The 17892-nt window shown below is 33.0% G+C and overlaps 2 protein-coding genes across 4 annotated transcripts; one reads left to right on the forward strand and one right to left on the reverse strand.

Annotated features, from left to right (window-relative positions):
- The first annotated feature begins 27 nt into the window (after positions 1-27).
- Positions 28-7709, forward strand: LOC142165936 (putative F-box protein At1g67623). The gene is made up of 4 exons (XM_075224327.1): positions 28-61; positions 5002-5107; positions 5193-5373; positions 7290-7709. Exons 1-4 carry the CDS (start codon positions 28-30, stop codon positions 7707-7709), a joined length of 741 nt encoding a protein of 246 aa, XP_075080428.1.
- A 3768-nt stretch (positions 7710-11477) lies between these two features.
- LOC107825464 (vesicle-associated protein 1-2) lies at positions 11478-15961 on the reverse strand. 3 transcript variants are annotated; one of them, XM_016652333.2, is made up of 8 exons: positions 15716-15961; positions 15502-15572; positions 14368-14449; positions 14159-14253; positions 13951-14079; positions 13762-13803; positions 12308-12385; positions 11478-11771 (listed from the first exon to the last, which is right to left on the reverse strand). In XM_016652333.2, the coding sequence occupies exons 1-8, from the start codon at positions 15765-15767 to the stop codon at positions 11661-11663; spliced, it is 660 nt and encodes a 219-aa protein (XP_016507819.1). In that variant the 5' UTR covers positions 15768-15961; the 3' UTR covers positions 11478-11660. The 3 variants fall into 3 exon arrangements, with proteins under 3 accessions (XP_016507819.1, XP_016507818.1, XP_016507821.1); XM_016652332.2 differs by having other exon boundaries at positions 14159-14274; positions 15716-15958; XM_016652335.2 differs by lacking the exon at positions 13762-13803 and having other exon boundaries at positions 14159-14274.
- Positions 15962-17892: the final 1931 nt, after the last annotated feature.

Genomic DNA, 17892 nt, shown 5'->3' on the forward strand with positions numbered 1-17892 from the left:
GGCTCAATGGTATTTATTAACGTTAAAATGGGAGATAAGTACAACTTCACGCGTGACCTGGGTGGGGAAACTCACTCAATGTGACAAGTCGGCATTTAGTGTTTAAGTGGCACATAAGAAAGTGAGCTGAAGTGTCAAAATTGAAAATGTCAGAATAGAAGTGTCAAAATAAAAAGTGAATACAAGTTTAAGGAGTCGTTTATGGGTTTGGCCATAGTTATTCTTATTGGATATTCCACCCTATGGGATATCATGAAATATCATGGGATATACATTGTAGGAAAAATTATGCGACATGTCAAATATTTATATTGTATTTACTATTCGTAGCTATACTTTCAGCAAATTTACCATTCATAGCTATATTTGAATCTTATAGCAAATTCATGAAATAAGAGATTAATTATTTTGAACTGTAACAAGAGAGCAACAAGATTTTGTAGTGTTGGTTAGAGTGTCTGCTTAGTTAGCGAAGGTCTTGAGTTCGACTGTCAACAAAAACATTTTACTTTTCTCTATTTCTGTATTTCGCCTTAGTTGTATTCGTTGCGCGAACAAATACAGTTGATACATGTTGTATCATTTATATACACCCTGTATACGATCGATACAAGTTGTATCCATTGTATACACCCTTGTATTTTGCATTGGTTACAGTTGATACATATTGTAATCGTTGCACGAATGAATACAATTGCACGAATGAATATATAGACGGTGTATTTGTTGCGCGAACGAATACAGTTGACACAAGCTGTATTCGTGCATGTTTGAATACAAGTTAGTAACAATTGAATCGTATCTATGAATAATAATTAGGCAAATTATAATTACTAAGCTCTAAATTATAGTGGTTAATGAAAATTCCTCTACGTTGTACCAAATGATCGTAAGGACTTTCACGTATCTGGTTCCACTATACAGTAATGGGCTTGAAGAACCTCAATCCAAATTGAATATGGATTTATTTAAAAGAGCCCATGGCCTATAGTCCAGTGTTTTACTCATTAAAACAAAGAAAAATGATACTATATAGCCGTTATAAGCATAATAGCTGAAAAATATATAAAATTTATATACATTGTATGTTATATACAAAAACTATACAAGTTTATATAATTTTTCGGCTACCAAATGTAAATTGTTTCGGGAGGGGGAGGGGCTAAAAATGATAATACCCCCATAAAACAATACTGCAAGTCCGCAACAACATCTCAGTATAATTAAATTCAAAGTTCATACTTTCTTTTGGTAATAAAGACTTATTTTTTAAAAAGCAAAGAGTTATTTTATTAAAATTAGGAATTACTACAATATTTTAGTTTGTCTAGGATACATATAATAACCTGTATAGAAGTTCAAAAATAAAGCTCCTATCGTAGTTTCTAAAACAGTATTGGTCCTTTTTTTTATAAGCGGCAAAAAAGGAGCTTAATTTTAGTATAAGTGGCAAAAAGCACTAATCCAAATATACATAGGAGAAGGAATGGGTGGTACCGCACATTTTTTCCTTTGTTCACCTGATATAAGAATTATTAAAGGGGCTAAACAATTTCCTTTTCGGTTTTTCTTCTTTATTATAATACTCAATGGCGGCTCCATAAAATTTGTGGTCTAAAGCGAAATTTAATAAGAGACCATATATTTTTTTATTAGTATATATACACACACATACAAAAAAAAGATAGTATTGCCATTTTTTCATACTTGTTATTTATAGCATAACATGCTTAAATGAATGAAACCTTTAACTTCACATAGGAGTATTATTATTTTTATTAAGAAGTAACTTAAATAAATTGGATGTAAGATATGTATTTTCAATATGTTACCTTTGATTTTGTTGTAAAAAACATATTTACTAATATGAAGATCTAAGTAATTTAATTCAAAGTTCTAAAATATTTTTAGTGTTAAAGAGTAGATGTTCTTTCTTTCTTTCTTTCTTTTGTCCAAGGTTTATTGTATTTTTTTTTTTACAAACTTTAATATTGTCTAACTTGAACTAAAATCATAAAATCTATTATTAAAAAATTTTGGAGACCTAAATTAAAGCTTTACTAATCTCCTAATCGAGCCACATGTCCATCCCCATGCTATTCTCAATCAAATTTTATTGAGTCTCAATTAAGATAAGACAACAATCAATGAATGTGTTATTTAGTTACCAAATGTGAATGAAGTTGTTGAATAGCACGTTCATGGGCAATGGTCTATAAATAATTGTTGATCACTAATGAGGGCGGCTTAGCGGAACTGGTGGCTTAAAACTAAAATATATTAAAAAACCCTGAATTTCTTTCATAATATCCATATAATATGGAGACAAAAAAAGTGGTGATAGAACAACGTATAATATGTGGGTTAGGCGTAAGTCATATGGCATTGAACTCCCTATAAAAAAATATAGCATTAAATGAAAATGGTAAAAGGATTGAGTCTATTATCGATCGTGTTTTGAACCTTACGATACGTGTCTCTAGGATTTCTTAGTTAAACAAAATGAGACACAAAAGAACTTGATTACATATATCAGGATCTATGAAATGTGACAAAAAGAAATAGCTAATTTAGAGAATTTGATTTGAAATTAGAAAGTAAAATAGTAAAAAATATGAAAAAAGAAAGAAAGAAAAATAGAATTGATGAGAAGATTTATGTAATTTAGTGAAAGAAATGTTCTATCCTACTAACTCATTCAATCCTACATTTACCAAATTTAAATAAATATTAGAATTTAAAATATTTTATCAATAATCTATATTATATTAAAAGCAGGAAGCCCCTAACTTAAAAGTCAAATTACCAAAATATCCTTCATTAACTAAATATCCTATTCTAAAAAAAGAAAAAAAAAGAAAAAAAAACTGCCTACTACTAACAGAAGCCAACACACGGCTGTTTTGAAGAGTTGCCATCGTTTCTGATAAGAATGGTGTTTCAGATATTTTATTGAAGGCATATTTACGTATAGTTGCTAGCACTTGGCTTCTTCTAGCAAGTACCCAACACTGTATGTATTATATATATTAGTAGACTGTGGTATGCCCCTTTTTCTTGGTTGAGTGCTTGTTTCCACAAGATCCAACAGATCATCTGTTTGATTGCTCCATATTAAAAGACTTAAATTTAGGTTTTTGGCTTTTGAAATACCTTTCTTATCATATTTAATTTAAAAGTGCATTAATTGTATCATTCTCATAAATATATAGATAAACGTATGTGTATATGTGTGTGAATGTAAGTATGTAGTGAACTATATCACTTTAATTGATCATTGAGCCCTTTAATGCAAAATAGACTTTTGAGTGGCAAACGATATGGATGTCAAACGTAAAATGCGCAGTATTTTTGAAAGAATTGCCCTTCTATTGGACTGTATTACACATGACAAAATCCTTTTAATTTGTTTGATTTTCTTAGGTGCGATAAAGGGTTGAAAGAATGTTGAACGACGGGTTATAATTTATACGAAGTCCCTGATTTACCCCTGGTTAGTGTTCAATCAAATACCTTTAATATCTAACATAATTTGAACAATGTCTTAACGTATTCGTCTGCTTATTTATGTTGACTGACTTTGCGCTAAAAGTAGATATGTGCTAGCAGGTTGAGGGGAGACAGAATTGTTATTTTTTGATTAGTTGAATCAAAACATTAATTGCACACACAGAGTTTCTTTTACTAAACAAATTTTGTGAGACAGAGCTAATTACATTGTTCTAGAGATTTAGCTATGAGATCCCATTTAGTGATTGCTTGTTTCTTGCTTTGCATTTGATGAGTTTAAATTTCTGAGTTATTTGATAATCGTAAAATACACATGCTAGCCTAGAAACTAACATATATAGGGTCCATTTTTCGCTCAACCTTTATTCGTTCCACTATTTTTCTGCGGATTTGGTACTTTCATTTTCTTTTTGTCAGCATCAAAATTTTTGTACTGCACCAAGTTAATATATGTTTGAGTACTACTATGTCCTTATTAATATTTTTTTTACTTTGTTTTGCTTCAATACATGTCACCCAATTCTTTTGAAAAGATTGGCCCGACTTCGCTGTTCATTAGAAAATTAAAAAAGAGTATGAGCCTATTTGTGGTAAATGGTTCATACTTTTAAAATAGTTTAAAAGGCATAATCTAACTCTGATAAGAATGGACCTTGGGCCTAACTCAACCCCAAAAGCTAGCTTATGATGTGTGGATTGTCCAAGACCATATAAGGAGACCAAGATACCTATAACCCACCGACGTAGGACACAACTCAGCAAACTCTATTGATCCATGCTCTCAAAATATGACTAAGTACTCCCTGCACTTTGATAATTAACTGCTTTCGATGTATGTGATGCTACTTAGTACTTATGATTTGTTAGAAATTAGTTCTTGACTTATTTTTCATAAAATTAAAATATTCTCAACTTTGAAGTGTCCAATCGTGCTAATTTGGGTGAGTTTCATACAGGAAAGAATCATAAGATTTTTGTGAGAAATATTTTATCGCAATAAATCAAACTGCCACAGTGTTGATAAAGGTGACGGTCACAAATAAGGTTTAATTTTCAAATACTCACTGATAATAAATTTTAATAGGTTCTCTAAGCTTCCTTATTTTATGAAATTTTGCACTTTCATTCAGAAAAACTTGTACTTTAATCTTTTATGTATAATTATTTACTCATAGCTTTATTTTTATAATATTGATATTATCTTACATAATCGTAGATTACATGACTTGATATATATATATATATATATATATATATATAGATATATATATATATATATATATATATATATATATATATATATACTTTATATTTTTGGGGCCTAGAGTTGCCCTTGACTAATACCAAATCCCATTCAAACAAGGAAATCTGAAACAAACAGAAACTATAAACAGAAATCTGCCTAAATATATTAACAAGTAAAAACACATACTCTTTGACATATTTCTCGTCTTCGTTTTTTATAGCAAGAAAATTGTGATGAAACGTAAGAGAAGTTTTCTTTTTCCATTGAATCTCTTCCTAATGAGCTACTTGCTGAAGTTGTTGCGAGGGTTGCTTCTTGTTCTTTTAAAAGTTACATCAATATCAAGCTAAGGTATATATATTTATATATATCTCTTACAAATATCATTTTTTTTACAAGGAGCAATTTCTTTTTTTCTAACCGATTGATATTTTAGTTGCAAGGTTTTTCATGAACTAGCAAAGGAACGTTACGTATATCAGAATGCAACATTGGCAGACTTTCCTATTGAACCTTCATGGGAGAGGAACAAGCAAGAGAAGATAAGCAAACTTACTTCTTTCATGGAGCTGTGCAGCGAATGCGGGAATACAGAAGCTTTATATAGGAAAGGCGTGGTACGTAATTTACACTTTATTTTAAGTTTCCAATCTTTCAATATTAATTCTTTTCCTGTTCTAGGGTTTTCTACTGCTCCTCAATTAATTAGGCTACCCGTAAATATTACTAGTAATATTTTGCAACTCTGGAACACTGGATCAAGTTAGAAAATAATAAGCCCTGAAATAGAGACCATAACAGGACTTTTAGAACAAGTTTTTTAAGAACCTTCTCCTAGTGAGTCTGCCGTAAAAATATACAGTAAGTAGTGTATACTATTGTTTTGCATGCATCTATGGAATTATGCGTCTCAATTTGGAAAGTAATGCAAAAACAACCAATAGGCTATTAGTATATTGTTTGTTATATATGGATGCGAAATAAATGATGGAATATATACCACAGCGGAAGCAATAACAGAATCTTATTCACGTGTAATCTAAACAACTAGCACGTATGGAGATTTTAGGATTACCTCTTGAAACGTAAACACAACAAATCTAGGTCGTTCTCCAGTTCCTCAGTTGAAAACACACTAGCAGATTTCCACAGTCTTCTACTGTGTTACCCAAACAATAACCGAAAAAGAGAGAATTTTGGGTGGGCAAAATTCTAGTAGAAACCGCAGTCAGAATCATGTAAAAAACGTCCAGCCCTTATATCCATATATATAGCTGCGTTTTTTTAGGTCAAAACCATTTTCAAAACCTGTTAGGTTTCCTTCTCCCACTAAGGGACGGTTTCCACGTTTTCTTTCCCACTAAGTAACAGTTTCCACTATTTTCTATTATTTAGGCACAGTAGGGACCACAGAATTTAATTAACAAGGCTTCCTATTATGATATTAATTTCGAAATTCTGAAACTAATTTCCATCATAATAAATTACGAATTATTCCACTAAAAATTCGTAATTGCACTCCTTAGTTCAATTTCGAAATTCTTCCATAAAACCTTATTTAACTCCCCATGTTAAGATTCAGATACTAATCAATCAAATTGAATTACTGACTATTTAATTTATTGATTACTTCCTTTAGACTTACACTTAACTTATTTCATGTGTCGGATACAAAATTCACCAGTCGGGTTTACACATGAAAACTTATAAGCTTTCATAAAGGAGTATCATCAATCTCAAAATTGAGACATGGATTCCATCAACTAATTATTACTTCGCCAATGTATATCATTGTTATCCAATTTACCAGGCTTATTGACTCGCGAAAGAATCTCGCCTTTTAATAAATCAAAACAACAAGTGACATACACAGCTAATAATAATTATATCAGGATTAAGAGTATAAGTACATTAAATGGACTAGAGAAATTATTTTATAAAGTCAGCATAAAATACTCATCTCTACTTGATCCGTTCAATACATACAAAATGTACTAGCACAAGAAGTTGGAATTAAACCATTCTCATAATCAAGATAAATTATATTTAATCTTGTGCTACAATCATTCCGATGATTTGTCCAATTCCATCATTAGATTGTGAACATTAACTTTTATGTCTTACAAGAACCGATGATTTAATCTTCCGTGTATAAGCTAAACTCTATACACTAAATCATCTACTATGTAAGCAATGGACGCACAAACCAACACATGATCTATTTAAAATGAAACTTTATTGAATTTAAACAAGTAAATAAATAGTTATTCATGAAGAATACTATAACAATACGCATGGCTTATAGTATATTCTAACAATAAACATAGTGATTAAAGGAAAAAATAAAAAACAGGAAAATATGTGCTAGAAGAGTTATCCTTAGCTAGTTAGCATATATGCATATTTATTTGAAACGGGAAAAAGAAATCTTTCCACAGTAAAGTAAAGGTCTTAACCTTTTTTTGATCTCCTTATTGCGGAAGATTATATTTCAAATTGAGGTGATATTAAAATTTTATTTTAATCTGACCAGATGGACTTCTTTAAAAACGAAAGGCCAGAAGTTGCTAAGGAACTTCTGAAGAAAGCAGCAAATGGAGGGCACCTCGGAGCATTGTATGTGATTGGTATAATAATGATATTTATGGGTGGTGACGTTAAGGAAAAAGGAGTAATGTTGATCGCCGGGATGAAAGAAAGAGAGCCACTACGAACAATAGCAAAGGATTGCCGGAAGAGTTTAGTAGAAATATTGAAAACTATTTGGGTGAAAAATCCTCAAGTCTTGGGACAAAGACCCACTCGTTGCACTATCCAACATCAACGCAGTCGCACCAATGGGTGGCCTTCCATTGACAGTGACGATGAAGATGCTGATTTTCATTGTGATGCTTGCACTTGTGATGTAGAAATTGCGCATGTCATTACTGCTTTGCCTGCGTCTATTACTTGATCAATGGCGTAACATTAACATGGGTCCAGTTCCAAATAAGAACCTTTTCTCCTAAATACTGTGTGATTTTATTTGGTCCACTTGGATTTTGTATCTTCGTAAAATTAAAGTCCTTTGACAAACAGGGGATTACATTCATTAATTATATAGCTTGACAATCCGCCTATTACATGTTAACGGTTGGAAAACTAATTCAAAGTTGTAGTAGGAAACCTTTTATTTAGGATTTGGTTTATTTAATTCATGTCTAAATAAGATTTGCAGTTAGAATAAATATAGGAATAGACTTTCCTGTTTCTAGTTGAAATAGGTTTCGTACTATTATACATAGAGGTATTGATAACTTATTTTATGTGTGGAGATTTGTGAGAATTGTAGAGAGCTTTCAGAAAGATTAATAATAAAATATTTTCCTTCATATTGGTATCAGAGCTTCTACGATCTTGGGAGAGAAATCAAATAGCTTCCGCTGCCGGCGGGCGGCGCTAGCCAATGGGTGCCGCCCGTCTGGCCAAAAAATATGTTGGCAAATCATAGATAGTTGTCAACAAAATTAGACTATTGATGAAAAGTTTCATGACAGATTTAAGAAAAAAAATAAGTTTAAAGAGGTGCAACAAATATGGCACAAGACGAAGAAACTCTTCTCTAAAAGTTGGAGAGAGGTTTTAAAAAGTTGGGAGTTGAAGACTGGTGCTTCAACAAAATTGGGTGTTGGTAACAAAGTGCATCAACGGTTGGTGACAAAGTGCATCAACGTGAGTTGGAGACATGTGCTTCAACAAAATTGAGAGTTAGTGACAAAGTGCATCAACGGTGTTGGTGACAAAGTGCATCAACGATTAGTGACAAAGTGCATCAATGTGAATTGGAGACAGGGGCTTCAACAAAATTGGATGTTGATGACAAAGTTCATCAACGGTTGGTGACAAAGTGCATCAACGTGAGTTGGAGATAGGAGCTTCAACAAAATTGAGTATTTGTGACAAAGTGCATCAACGGTTGGTAACAAAGTGCATCAACGTGAGTTGGAGACAGGTGCTTCAACAAAATTGAGAGTTGGTGACAAAGTGCATCAACACAGTTGGTGACAAAGTGCATCAACGTGAGTTGGAGACAGGGGCTTCAACAAAATTGGGTGTTGATGACAAAGTGCATCAATGGTTGGTGACAAAGTGCATCAACGAGAGCTGAAGATAGGTGCTTCAACAAAATTGAGTGTTGGTGACAAAGTGCATCAACGTGAGTTGGAGACAGGTGCTTCAACAAAAATTAAGGGATGAAGACATGTGCTTCATCAAAAGTGAAAGTTGGAGAGAAGTGCTCCAACATAACTGCACAACGAACAAGTCAGACGTATACAACTTTGAATTACGGGAGAATGTTGGAAAACTAATTTTGTAGTAGGAAACCTTAGTTATTTAGGATTTGGTTTATTTAATTCATGTCTAAATAGAATTTGCAGTTAGAATAAATATAGGAATAGGCTTTCATGTTTCTAGTTGAAATAAGTTTCATACTATTATAAATAGAGATATTGATAGCTTATTTTATGTGTGGAGAAAATAAAGAATTATAGAGATCAATCAGAAATTTATAATAAAATATTTTTCTTCATTGACAATCATGTTCTTGTTCCTTGTGTTTTATTATTTTCCCCATTCAAGAAAAGAAAACAAATGAATAGTTAACCACATCCAATTTGGAGTATTGGTATTACTAGCTAAGCTAGATTTGTAATACACATCCATAGCTTTATGGCTTCAAAAGTGTATCAAAGAGCTTCTCTGAGAGATCGGAGAAGCAAATTGGCTGTAAAAGATGTGGAATATGTCTTGAGTTTTATTTAGTTAGGGGGATGCCAAATACTTTCCTCTTTCAGTTTCGAATAGCTTCCCAGACATAGCGCCTTGGTCAATAAGTCATCATTCAAACTTCAGAGTGAAGTTCCAAGCTGAGTTCCTTTCGTCCCCTATTAACTTTGTGAAGAAAAAAAAAGAAGTTCCGTCATAGTAATTAAATGGTACTGTACACAGAGCTAATGCACTCGTATATTAGTGAAGACTGATCAACTCCAATCGAGCTGAATTTCAGTTAAACTAATGAAATAAACCCATCACTGTGGGAAACCAAATTTGAAGCAACCACAACTAGTCAATCTACAATGAACATTTTGGATTCAGTTTTCTTCATCAATCCATTCATTTTCTTAAAATACTAACAGTGTCTATTCTGATGGAGTATCACGTGGATCAACTTTGAGTATCATGGTCTTCAGATCCACATAAATGGATACCTGTCTTTGGCAGTCTGAATATTTTCAGAGTCAAAATTCATTAGCTATTTAACCAAAACCATACATGCTTCGAAACTAAAAACATCTACATGGTAGTTCAATGCAGCGAACAATGGCGGCTCCATAAAATTTATGGCCTATAGCCAAATTTAATAAGAGACCATATACTTTTTTATTAGTATATATACACACACATATACAAAAAAAACAAAAAAAAAAAAAAGATAGTGTTGCTATTTTTTCATACTTGTTATTCATAGCATAACATGCTTAAATGATGAAACCTTTAACTTCACATAGTAGTATTACTATTTATATTAGTAAAAAGTAACTTAAATAAATTGGATGTAAGACATATATTTTCAGTATGTTACCTTTGATTTTGTTGTATAAAATATATTTACTAATATGAAGATCTAAGTAATTTAATTCAAAGTTCTAAAATATTTTTAGTGTTAAAGAGTAGATAGTCTTTCTTTCTTTCTTTCTTTCTTTTGTCCAAGGTTTATTGTATTTTTTTTTTCGCACTTTAATATTGTCTAACTTGAAATAAAATCATAATATCTATTATTAAAAAAAATTGGGGACCTAAATTAAAGCTTTACTAGTCTCCTAATCGAGCCACATGTCCATCCCCATGCTATTCTCAATCAAATTTTAGTCTCAATTAAGATAAGACAACAATCAATGAATGTATTATTTAGTTACCAAATATGAATGAAGTTGTTGAATAACACATTCATGGGCAGTGGTCTATAAATAATTGTTGATCATTAATGAGCGCGGCTCAACGGAACTGGTGGCTTAAACTAAAATATATTAAAAGATCCTGAATTTCTTTCATAATATCGATATAATATGGAGACAAAAAAAAGTGGTGAGAGAACAACGTATAGTATGTGGGTTAGGCGTAAGTCATATGGTATTGAACTCCCTATAAAAAAATATAGCATTAAATGAAAATGGTAAAAGGATTGAACCTATTATCAATCGTGTTTTGAACTTTACGATACTTGTCTCTGGAATTTCTTAGTTATAAAAATGAGACATAAAAAAACTTGATTACATATATGTTGATCTATGAAATGTGACAAAAAGGAATAGCTAATTTAGAGAATTTGATTTGAAATTAGAAAGTAAAATAGTAAAAAATATGAAAAAAGAAAGAAAGAAAAATAGAATTGATCAGAAGATTTATTTAATTTAGTAAGAGAAAAGTTCTATCCCACTAACTCATTCAATCCTACATCTACCAAATTTAAATAAATATTAGAATTTACCATATATATATATATATTTTTTGGGGCCTTGAATATTTGGGGGCCTAAGGCAAGAACTTCACTTGCCTTACCCTAGAGCCGCCCTTGGCAGCGAGGCCAGTGAGCTAAGACTAGGGGTTCCACTTCAATGTGGTTTTCTTTCTTCTTTTCCTTCTGATTTCCCTCATAAATGCATAGTTGGGAACACGACTATAGTTTTATCATCCTACAACTTTGAAAATATCCAAACAATCCTTTGGCACAATATTCAGAATTACCGAGCTATTCAGATTCAAATAATGTACAAAATTTTGCCTAGAAAGTAAGTATTCAAAATCTCCCCACACCTGCCCGCCACAACCAGAAAGAGAAACTTTATTCTCAGACCTGAGGTCATCAAAAGTTTCTGACAATGTACCCCAAAAGGATGCCAAGCAAGCCAACCACCAAGATGTACGAAAGTGGAACTCCAGTACGATGTTCTTGACGTCCATGCCTCAGAAGCTCCTGGACAATGGTTTCAAATAGCACCCAAATGATAAAATCATCCTAGACAAAATGTCAACACAGCTGTATGGAAATTTTTCTTTGCGCACACAAACTAAATTCAAACAAGTGTTATAGCAAATCCAGATAAAGGCCCAAGTTTGCTATGAAGTTCCCAACTTAGGCCAAATCACCAGCATGGTTATCACACCAAAACTTAATAGTCCACGAACTATTTGCTTCTGATTGAACAAAAGAATTTCTTAAAAACGAACTCGTTCTACATCGTGAAGATAAGATTCCTCATTTCCAATAACTACCACATTTTTCTCTAAACACGCCTTTCAAGACTTGCTCAAATTATTTGGTTAGTGCTAGTGTGCTGACGGACTTTATTAGTGCTATATCTGGGGATTAATGACTTCTGATCTACCATGCACATAAATTATCTGAAGAGCCATCCTAAAGGGATAAAACAAGCATAAACAAGCAGACAGCAAAAGGAAACATCAATTTACTCAAGAACCATTGACCAAGCACGCAGAAAAATCATATACCAGTTCTCGGTTGAGCTTGGCATTTTGTTGAATAATGGAATCTCTCTCTTGCATCAACCTCAAAATTAGTTCTCTGGCCTGCAGTGATTCCAAGATATGAATTACTTATCAAAAAAAGAATATGACACATCTAAATGTGAGAGGACAATAAGTTTGATACTAGCATTCTGGAAAAACAAAATTCTTTTGTCGATAAGGTATGATATGTGGAAAGAACAAAATTCTTTGACTATCACTTCCCAAATCCAAAGATAAATGATGAGGCATTACTTGTTTCTGGAAGAAAAACAAGCACATAGGCATATATAATTTATTTTCAACCATTCTTCTGTTTAAGTTCTCTCCCTTAACTTGTTTTTTATGTGTTTGCGAATGTAATAACTATCACATTCATCTCCTTCTCAGGAGAAATAATCCTGAAATACTAAAGAAATATTCCACAATTACAAACTAGTGTTGGTTTCTTCAACTTGTTTTTCACCTGTATCTGTTTATGCAAACTTGAGCTAATTCCTTACCTAACTAAACAATTTCTGGGATCAAAAAAACATTGATGAAAAGAACAACAAAAACTACTATGCCTCAATCTGAGCAAGTTGGGGAAGTTGGTGAAAAGAACAAACATAATTTCTTTTTGGTCAGGTTCAGGTGTCACTTTTTACACAACAAACAAGAGAATCCAAACTGGTAGGTTGCACCATTTGTCCAAAGAAAGAGGACAAGACAAGAAGAGTGTGGAGTTGCTGACTACCAACAGAAGCAGCAGACAATCGATTTCAAACGAAATGTGGTTAGCATTAATTGTTGGAAACTGAAGGTTGGATTAAGAGGTTGAAATAGAAGGAAAATACAATTCAACTTGTCACATTATGAAGGTGAATTAATGGGTAATAATACTGGGTTTCTCGATAAACCTTCTTTCCAGGTTTTCTGTTTGTTACCTAAAAACTGTTCTTGCATTCCACGGGTTACTATAGTGTCCTCACATCTAATAAACAGATTAACTGGACAACAAGAAGAGTGATGAAGTTGAGGATCCAAATCAACTTCCTAACAGTGTAGGTTACAAAGCATCAACATATATGAGCCTCTTGAAGGTAAGAACCACCTGAGAAAATAGAAACAATAGGGGAACCAAATCCAGAATAATCTCAAAGGAGCTAATCAAATTTTTCGAACAGAAATAGCAAAATCTGATATGAAAGAATTGATTCCTCTCCTTGTCACCAAGATTAATAGGCTAATAAGGTTCATTAAGTTTTCTAGTGATTCTAAGAGTTCTCTTAAGGTGTCCCCAATCTCATCTTCACTGGTTGAGGCCATCAATTAACCCCGTTGAGTCCAGAAGGTAATCTACATTTACAGCTCAGATGAAGTATATTTCTCCCAGAAGCTATGTCTAATGACTTAACAGTTTCCGAACGTCAATGCTTTAGATGACCCTCATAACATACCTTAGTGGAGTTATCCTGAGACTCACTGTGTTCTTGTAAATCCTGTGATAAGCAAAAATTAAATCATTTGCAACTAATGTATGTCCCTACCATGATGAACAGATGAATTAGAAGTAAATGGTGTATTCTAATTGAATACAAAAGATGCAAAAACAGAGAGTGGAAAACTAATTTAGATTGTCATCTTACAGTTTCAGAAGCTCCTGGTGAAGTCCCTTCCTCAGAATCTTCAGGGACTGGCGATGGCTTTCTTGGTGGTGAAACATAAACAACTTTTAGTTTGCATTCCTCAACATGATTTCCTCCGGACTTGTTGAACTTCGGAAAAAGAAAAGAATAAGATTGGAATGTATAAAGTCGACTACAAAGAAACAAAAGAATCTATAAGCTAAAATACCATGTCTGGGTTAATATCTTTCGGGGTAGACCCAGGGTTCGTAATCACACTCTGTACAAGAAACTTGTCTTTGCATTGCATATCCGGAGGCAACTCTGTTTGCGGTTGCATCGTAACTAAATCCAATTATCAACAAAAGTAAACCAAAAATAACATCAAATGACATTAATCAAATCTAAAAGACCCATCACAGAGAACTAGAAAAGCACCAGTAACGTTGGATCTTGATTGTGGGAGAACAATTCCACTGTTCGGCCTGACAGTATACTTCCTGGGATTGGTTGTCTTTACCTAATAAAAGCCGATAAAGAGTACATAATTTAGCCTTTTCAAAATAGTATGAAATCCCCCTCAGCCAGAATATTACAAATTTATAACACTAACATTTAAATGACCATTTCCTTTATCAAGGAACATCTTCCTCATAAATCAATAATAAAAAATTCAGAATTGAGTGAAGATTAGGACTTCAGCTTTCCTGCTCATCAAAAACAAAATAGGTAAAACTTACCGCACCTAATGTTTGCACCAAACCAAGTAAAACCTTTAGAAGTAACAATTAAAGTGAGATACATATTGATATAATCAATCCTACTTTCTCTTCTATTTTTCTATCTCCCATCTATCTATTTTCTTTAGTTATTTACTAGAGCAAATATGATCTGGAAGTCGATCAGAGCAAGTGTTCGGATCTATTATGACATAGCCTTGAGGCACTCAAGGGACCTTTTAGCCTTCTAAAAACCTCTTTGGGTTTGGAAATTAATTAAAAAAACTATCATGTATTTAATAGTTTGGTGCAAACACCGGAGCAAGTAAATTCTTCTATCTCCGGCCCAAACTAGTAGGACTCGGCTATATGATTTCTCGGCACTCATTCCTCGACTATACAATTCTCTATTGCATCCCGCTCTATTCGGTACTTCCTAAAAACTAATTATAGTCTGACTATAAATTACGCTGACCCGTGGCAGGGGCAGGATTTCCGCTAAGGAGTTCAAAAAAGAAAAAGTAAAAAAACTAATGGGAATTGAACTAGCAACCTCGCAAAGGTTTTGAACCCGTTAACCACTAAATTATGCTTTTGTGATGTGGCAAGGTGATTCAAAATATAATATATAGAGGCACAAAACAAAGTTTGCCTTATTTGTACAGCGTAATTTTCGAGCGAAGGGGGTCGGAAAATCCCTTCCGCCCCCCTAAATCCGCCCCTGATGCCGACAATCAACCTACCACAATCTCTCTCTTCAAAAACAAGGAAAACACCAGAAATTAAAACAGAAAGGGGCACAATTCCGCACATGAACGTCAGTATAATAGAGGTTAAGTAATAATATATATACCTTGAAAGCAACGTGATTATCAGTCTTATTGATCAGTTCAAAAGAGCTCGAAATTGACTTCTTGAGCTCGACTTCGAAATAACAAAAGCAGCAAAAAAAAAGAATAATCAAAACCCTAGGAGAACATAATTTAGAACTGATTCCTTTTTTTCCAGAAACGAAATTGAATCATACGAGTATTAAAATTAAAAGATACATAAAGGAAGAAACTCACATGGAAATTGGAGGTCTAAAGGATCGATAATTAGAAGTTCTTCACTTGTCATGGTGAAAAAACAACGAAATATGGAGCTGATAAAATAAAATTTCTGAAATTATGAATTATGATGATAGCAAAGAGAGAGGAATTTGAACGTGAGTTTCGAAGTTTGGTTTACTGAATTGGAAAATATAAATACTACTCCATTGGAATCTTATTTTGACGGAATCAGAGGATAGGGTCTTCTCGTGAATTTCAAAGACTAACTTCCAAAAGATATACTAAGTAGACGTTTGGACATAAGAATTGTAAAATTCCAAAAAATTGTTAAGCGAAAATGATATTTGAAATTTAGAGTTGTATTTGGACATAAATTTCAGTTTGAATTGTTCTTGAAGTTTTATGAGTGAAAATTTTGAAAATTAGTTTTTTGCAATTTTTCAAATTTTTCGAAAATTTTCAAAATGCATCTTCAGCTGAAAATTGAAAATTTTATGAACAAACGCTCATTTCGAAAAAAAAGTTTTACTTTTTTGAAAAAATTTTCCATCAAAATTTATGTCCAAACAGGCACTAAGAGATTTTTTTTCCGCTTTATCCCCATAATTATTCGAGAAAATGTTTGGTTTGAATACGACTTATGCTAGGATAAGTTATGATGTGATAAGATATGATGTGTTTATCCTGGTATTATTTTTTATCCACTGTTTCGTATGTTGTATTAAAAATAACAATTGCATAATTTCTAAGAAGAAGCTATAAGTTATCCCGGCACTAATTACCCCACCTTCTACAAGGTATAAGTTATCCCGGTACTAATTTTAATCCCCGGATAACTTATACCAGGTTTGCTAACCAAATAAAGTATTAAGGTGGTATTAAATTTTTATACCAGCACTATGACTTCTTATATCTCATACCAAATGACCCCTACCTGTTTAATTATACATAAACCTAATTAACAAGCTTGATTAACAATTAATAGTGAAAGGATTTATGTTATATACTTGGGGTGCATTTGGTACGAAGGAAAATGTTTTCAAGAAAAATGAGTGGTTTTATCACTTATTTTTCATTGTTTGGTTGATGAGTGGAAATTTTTTTCGAAAAATATTTTGTAATATTTGATTAGAGAGTAGAAAATATTTTTTTATGCTATTCTACTCACCTTCCCCCCCCTCCACAGTACCCAACATTTTCAGAACTCTATTTTCTTCAAGAATTTAATCATTCTTCTAAAAATTCATACAAACCCAAACTAACTAATGTGATGCTTACTTTTTTACGCAAAAAATGATGTTGAAATTCGCTCCATAACTAAAAAGAAAATATTCTTTGTTGGTTGAAAAAGAAAATACTCTTGCTACAACATGAAAATAAAATATACTGGCAAAAGAAAAGAAAACTTTCTCTCTTTTCGCTCATGCTCTCGGCGCATGATAGTAACGTGTGCTGACAGTGCTCATCCATGGAGAACGGAAGAGGACAAGGACGAGGGTGTGGTAGGCCCAAGAAGAACCCCATAGCTATCTTTGGTAGCTATGTGGGTGCTCGAATCCAAGCTGATGAAAAGGAGAAGGAACAATTGGGCACACCTTCTAATAAACAAGTGGTGGAAACTGGAATTGCAATGGGGATGATGAGCTGTGAAGCGGGATCATCAGAGGCTAGATCTGAACACTGCTCCAACAGCAACTGAAGCTAACAGACCTGAGGAGCACCAGATCCAACATGCAAGTAAGGAAACAATAATTTCTAGCAATGAAACAGTGAGCTTGTGTATGCTGCTAATGGAACAGTGATTGTGGAGAATCCTAAGCCTGATGAGGCAAGTGTCGCAAAGACCAAACCGTGGACAAACCTATTTCAGAGGAACATTGCAGTTGAGAATGGTATGTCGTTATCTTACATACCTCCACAAATTATTGATGGCCAAATTGTAGTACAATTAGACAAAGCTGAAATTGATTTAGAGATAAAGAAGTGGAGAGGTGTTGTGATAGCTTATATCATTGGGGAACTACCGGGTTACAACACTATAAAGAGATATATTGGGATGAATTGGGCAAATGTTGTTGAACTTGAGTTATACCTACATGAGGAGGGATATTACATCATTAAATTCCAAAATGAAGCAGACATGCATGAAATCTATTACTCTAGGCCATATACGATCAACAATAGACATATTA

This window comes from Nicotiana tabacum, chromosome 11 (assembly GCF_000715075.1).
Source record: "Nicotiana tabacum cultivar K326 chromosome 11, ASM71507v2, whole genome shotgun sequence".
NCBI lineage: Eukaryota > Viridiplantae > Streptophyta > Magnoliopsida > Solanales > Solanaceae > Nicotiana > Nicotiana tabacum.